Here is a 6,543-nt window from a genome sequence, read left to right on the forward strand (position 1 = left end):
GCGGGTCCGGGCTGGGGATTCGAACCCGCCACCTTAGGTGTACGTGGCTGGCGCCTTAGCCAGTTGAGCTATAGGCGCCGAGCCCAGTTGAAAGTATTTTACTCCCACTGGTCATCATATTTAAGTTATTTTATTTTAGTATATTTATTACCAAATCAGTAAGCATTGAAGAATGTGTTTACATTTGCTGTTTTTGTTTTTTTTTTTTTAATTTTAGGTGCACATGAACTTGAACAGATGCAGTTGATTTTAGAATCTATCCCTGTCGTTCATGAGGAAGATCGTCAGGAGCTTCTCAGTGTAATTCCAGTTTACATTAGAAATGACATGACTGAGCCACACAAACCTTTAACTCAGCTGCTTCCGGGAATTAGTCGAGAAGGTATTGTGATCCTCACATTAATGTATGTAAACAAGCAGGATATATGCAGGAAAGAAAGCTTTTGCTTTTTATCCTTAGATGTGTACTTATCTCCCCAATAATCTTTAGACGCTTAATGTATACCTGAAACTTCAACTGTTACTAAGTTCTGGCACTTAGACTGGGATCTATTTCTTTGTTCCTCTAACTATTTTTCCAGATTTCAGACAGCGTACACCTTTCTTGGTTCCACATTTACTATTTTACCTTATACCTCTGATTATCTACTGTAGGGAATTATGTTGAATTACTACCTGTTGCTAAGCTGGAATGGACTGCTGAGAGCATTATATAAGTATGGGTATGAATGTGATTTAAGTGTCAAAGAATATTGGGGTGGGGAAAGCAAAGATATTTAGGGCAAAGAAGAGGTAGAAGAAAGAGCAAATTAAAGCAAATATAGTGTGTGTGTGACTATGTATTAATTCATATTAGCAAAACATTATATAAGAGTTTATGGATTGGTGTTGAGTATTAGATCCTAAATGAGAGAGGTTGTACCAGCTTGAAAGTAAGAGGAACTTGGAAAGAAAACTTTAAAGTGATTAATTTCATGTCTCACAGTGGAGTGGCATGTCTTTAGGATTTATTTGTATAAATTAGATACAAAAGTCTTTAACTTCTATAGTAGTTATCTGTAATGTAACATTTTCTTAAATGTTAATGAAAATTTTTTCTTAAAAATTGACTCGTATGTATGTATCTTTCAGAATTAATTATACTGTATTAAGATAAAGTCAGAATTGAATAATTTTCTCAATCAAAAAAGATAGGAATAATTTCCTAAACGTCTTCAACTTCCTCCTAATTATGTATCCATTATATTTATCACCTACTTCCATCATTATATGGTTCGAGTCTGTATATACCAAAGGGTTGGGTTTTTTTGAGATAGTCTCATTGTCTAGTCCTGGGTTGAGTGCTGTGGCATCATCATAGTTCACAACAACCTCACACTATTGGGCTTGAATAATCTTCTTGCTTCAGCTTCCCGATTAGCTGGGACTACAGGTGCCTGCCGTAATGCCTGGCTAGTTTTTTTCTAGTTTTAGTGGAGATGGGGTTCATTTTTCCTCAGGCTGGTCTCAAACTCCTGAGCTCAAGCAATCTGCCTGTCTTGGCCCTCCCAAAGAGGTAGGATTACCAGTGTGAGCCACCGTGCTGGGCTTATACCAAAGGATTTTTAAAGTAGCAAGTATTTTGAAAATAGGCCCTGAATGGCAAAATCGTGATGATGCTTTTTTCCCTTTAGCTATCCTTATAACTCCTACAAAAATGCCTAAATAAAAAGGAAGCCACTGTATTTAATTTCAGCAGATTTCTTTTTTAGTAGTTCACATTCCTAACTAGTCTTTGAGTCTTTCTTCACAATTGCATTCCATTGCTAGCTCTCTTGGTCCTAACTTGGAGTTGCTGTCATGAACAGGGATGTCGTAAGTGAACAGCAGCCATATAACATTTGACTATGCATCAGAGTCATTTGTGGGAATGATTTTAAAATGGAGACTATTAAATTAGAATTGGGGCCAAGTGCAGTGGCTTATGCCTGTAATCCTAGCACTTCCTTGAGCTCAGGAGTTTAAGGCCAGCCTGAGCAAGAGTAAGAGACCTTTTTTCTACTGAAGATAGAAAAATGTGACAGTAGTCCCAGCTACTCAGGAGGCTGAGGCAGGAGGATCGCTTGAACCCAGGAGTTTGAGGTTGCAATGAGCTAGGCAACATCGCAACGTTCTGACCTAGGGTGACAGAGTAAAACTCTGCCTTAGCAACAACAACAACAAAAAGAATTGGGAGGTGGAGTGAGCAGCAGGGAAGGTGTCTGCATTTAAAAAACCCTCTGTACAGGTATGACTCTGCTTAGCCAGATTGGGAGTGCTCAGGGATAACCTGGTTCTACTTCAGTGTCATTGTTGCTCTTGGTGTGTTTTACCAAAAGAGGACATTGTTGTTGAAGCATTTGTAATCTTGCTAAAAAATGCTATTGAATCTTCCCTTTCCCTGTACTCATTAGGGTGGAGAACCATGTGTTACCTAGTTTTGAACCAAGCTGAACTTTGGCCAGTGGGTGGGATTTATTCATGTCTCTGGTTTCATTAAATTAACCATTGAGCAAAGAGCGTTGGTGTTCACGTGTAGAGCTGTGCTTACATAAAGTATAAAACAGTGTAGGTCAAGTTCCTAAGACTAAAGATTAATGCTCTACACCAGTTTCTTCATACAGTGGGGTTTTGTTTTTATGCAAGGCACATTCTGAGGCAGTGGCAACTTGCAACTTGGTTAAAAATAATCCTGTTTGCTTTTTTCCTCTAAAGATCATAAACACAATGGGAGAGAACATTTATCAAGTACATATGAATGAATGCTACCAGGACTACTAGGAACCCTCCTCTGATTAATGTCTTTAAGTGAATAACTTTCATTTTCCTCTATACTTAGTCTCATTCACACTTTTTATGTATCTCTTTCCCATCTATTTCTTAGCATGCTTCAGCACTGCTGTGGCAAATAGACCAGTTTCCACTAGAGCAGTGCTGCCTGATATTTCCACAGTGATGAAAATGTTCTGTATATGAATACAGTTGAGAGCTCAGCCTGCCTAGTTTCTTTGTTACATCTTTCTGTCTGCAGTTCCCAGATGCTAGGAAGTGACTTTAGAATATGTTTTCCTTGGGTAGTTGGATATGTATCTCCTTTCCCTGTCAGAATGGGATTGTATTGAGTTCACCACCCGGAACTCTTTGCCTTAGAGTTTCTCTGCCTTGAAACATGGCCCCTGGGTTAGTTAAGATGAAGTCTTTTTCAGGAGAACCAAGAATAGCTTGATGTTCTGTGAAATGACTTCCTAGATTAGAGTGGAAAAAATATGGGGGAACAAAGAAGGAATCTTGGCCATTATAAGGCATGAGTAGCAATGAGCTTTAGGTTTCTTTTCTTTAGTCTTTATTGGACTGATATGAAAGTTGAATGACATAGTATGTGTTAAGCATTTTGTAAAATATGAATGGCTGTAAAAATACTAGCTATTTATGTTAATGAGAGATTAGGAATTAAGAATAGGGTCCTTTCTAGAGTACAGATTAATTTTAGAGAGAAGAACTGTCTGCAAAGTTCTTTTAAAAAGAAGGTAAGACTAAGAGGATGGGTGAGAGACTATAGTGAAAATGTAAGTATTGATAAACATGAAGTGGGTTTATCTGTTGAGAATGATAGAGAAGATTGAGAACATAGAGATGGCCAAATTGAAATTGCTTAGTACGAATATTTGTTACTGTAGCCTGTTTTCACTAGTACTTTGTGGCTGGGGAACAGAAAGTAGATGGTAGAGGGGATTTAGAGTTAAAGATTGACATCCATCATAAAGCATAGAAGTGTGAGTGGTGTTGGGACACCTTTTAGACTGGGTGAGGAGCTTAGGTAGGTCTAATAAGCTAGTTAATGGGAATAGTTGGGTGTGTGTTTAGCTCCAGAACCCTAAGATAGTCAAGGGCAACGTGTGAACTACACTGGAGTGTAACTGATGGGAAGCAGAGATCCATAGATTAGTTCAACAGCTAGTCAGTGAAGGAAGGGGAGGGGAAAGGGCTTTTATTACACACCAGACACTATATTTTAGTTTTTACACTTAAGGGATATCTGTATGTCCATCTTACATATGAAGAAAATGAAGTAAGTTTTAGTAGCCTATGTAGCAGTACACAGCTAGTAATTCAGATAAGCTAGCGAGTTGCAGGGCTGGGATTAAGACTTTTGTATAGACCAGGTATGGTGGCTCCTATGTGTAATCTTGGCAGTTTGGGAAGCTGAGGCTGGAGGATCACATGAGGCCAGGTGTTCTAAGCCAGCCTGGGCAGCACAGCAAGACCCCAACTCTAAAAAAGACAGATTAGCCAGGTGTGAGCCTGTAGTCCCAGCTACTTAGGAGACAGAGAGAGGAGGATCCCTCAAGCCCAGGAGTTCTAAGCCAGCCTGGGCAGCACAGCAAGACCCGAACTCTAAAAAAGACAGATTAGCCAGGTGTGAGCCTGTAGTCCCAGCTACTTAGGAGACAGAGAGGAGGATCCCTCAAGCCCAGGAGTTTGAGGTTGGTGTGAACTACTATTATACCACTGCACTCCAGCCTTGAGTGACACAATGAGACCCTATCTCAAAAAACCATACATATATACAGGTTGTCCGTAAAGTTGTGCAGTTTAAAATAGTTTTAGGTATATATTTTATATATATATATATACACACAAATATGCATACATACACACATCACATGTGGTTGAGCCATGTGAAATTGCTGTTATTTGATGATTTTAAGAACAGCAGTTTCAGGGGACACCTGTGGTTCAGTGAGTAGGGTACTGGCCCTATATACTGAGGGTGGTGGGTTTGAACCCAGCCCCAGCCAAACTGCAACCAAAAAATAGCTGGGCATTGTGACAGGTGCCTGTAGTCCCAGCTACTTGGGAGGCTAAGGCAAGAGAATTGCCTAAGCCCAGGAGTTGGAGGTTGCTGTGAGCTGTGACGCCATGGCACTGTACTGAGGGCAATAAAATGAGACTCTGTGAGACTCTGTCTCTAAAAAAAAAAACAGGCAGTTTCATACAATTTATCTTAATATGTTACTTTTCTGTCTAACTGGTCATAATAATGAGATTGGGTTACATCTCAAATATTAACTATGTTAATTAAAGAAATTCTTTTTCTTTTTAATCTATAAAATAAGGTTAAGGTAATTTCCAGCAAAACTTAAAATTAACTTACCTTTTATTTATATAGTCTTTATTTTTCCCTATATGACTTGGTAGACCTTTTGTGTAATATGAAGTGGTAAGTTAATCACTTGGGTCACCATTGAAGTAATAAGACCAGCATTTTCAGTTTCTCTCCTCTCAGCAACTTCCGCTCTTCATTCTGCAGCACTGGATTTCCTGGAACAAATTTTGACATTTAGCCCCATGGATCGGTTGACGGCAGAAGAAGCGCTCTCCCATCCTTACATGAGCATATATTCTTTTCCGATGGATGAACCAATTTCCAGTCATCCTTTCCATATTGAAGATGAAGTTGATGATATTTTGCTTATGGATGAAACACATAGTCACATTTATAACTGGGAAAGGTAAATTAGAAAAATAACAGTTATTGAATTTTCAGAGACCCATAATACTATGAGTTTTATTTTCAAATTATATATATGACAAGGCAGAAGTCTTATATTTAGTAATGGTTTCTTTGGGTTCCTGCTAAATTTATTAAATATTTAAATCACATAAAGTCTAAAGATACTAAGTCAGATGCTATTTTGAAACATTTTTGAAGTCATTAAAACATATTTAAGATTATAAGGTCCTTTAAATATGAAAGTTAGAAATCTGAATTTTAAACTATTTTTTAAGGCTCGTTGCCTGTAGCTTAGTGGTTAGGGCACCAGACATATAGACCGGAGCTGGCAGATTCAAATCCAGCCTGGGCCTGCCAAACAACAATGACAACTACAACCAAAAAATAGCCTGGTATTGTGGTGAGGCAAGAGAATCACTTAAGCCCAAGAGTTTGAGGTTGTTGTGAGCTGTGATGCCACAGCACTGTACCCAGGGCCACAAAGTGAGACTCTGTCTTAAAAAACAAAACAAAATTATTTTTTTAAGATGTTGGATGACAAGACTCAGTCTTATCCAATAACATAATCTATAGTGTCTCATCATTTTTATCAATTATGTCTTAGGATGAAATTTTTTTTTTATTAAATCATAGCTGTGTACATTAATGCAATCATGGGGTGCAATGTGCTGGTTTTATATATAATTTGAAATATTTTCATCAAACTGGTTAACATAGCCTTCATGGCATTTTCTTAGTCATTGTGTTAAGACATTTATATTCTACACCTACTAAATTTCACATATCCCCTTGTAAGATGCACCATAGGTGTGGTCCCACCAATTACCCTCCCTCCCCCCATCCTGCTCCCTCCCCTCTCCTCCGTCTCCCCTTACCCCTTCTTCTTGGGCTGTAATTGGGTTATAGCTTTCATAAGAAAGCTATAAATTGGTTTCATAGTAGGGCTGAGTACATTGGATACTTTTTCTTCCATTCTTTTTTTTTTTTTTTTGAGACAGAGCCTCAAGCTG

At 38.4% G+C, this 6,543-nt stretch overlaps 1 protein-coding gene across 4 annotated transcripts in view; it reads left to right on the forward strand.

Annotated features, from left to right (window-relative positions):
• The window catches only part of MAPK6 (mitogen-activated protein kinase 6), a 41,791-nt gene that overhangs the window by 31,133 nt on the left and 4,115 nt on the right, over positions 1–6,543 (forward strand). For all 4 annotated transcript variants that reach the window (XM_003784363.2, XM_023509984.1, XM_023509986.1 and 1 more), the window contains 2 exons: positions 218–382; positions 5,330–5,531. In XM_003784363.2, coding sequence (XP_003784411.1) covers positions 218–382; positions 5,330–5,531 — 367 coding nt within the window. The remainder of the gene's footprint in view (positions 1–217; positions 383–5,329; positions 5,532–6,543) is intronic.

Source organism: Otolemur garnettii, unplaced genomic scaffold (genome assembly GCF_000181295.1).
Source record: "Otolemur garnettii isolate 467f Iridium unplaced genomic scaffold, OtoGar3 scaffold00011, whole genome shotgun sequence".
NCBI lineage: Eukaryota > Metazoa > Chordata > Mammalia > Primates > Galagidae > Otolemur > Otolemur garnettii.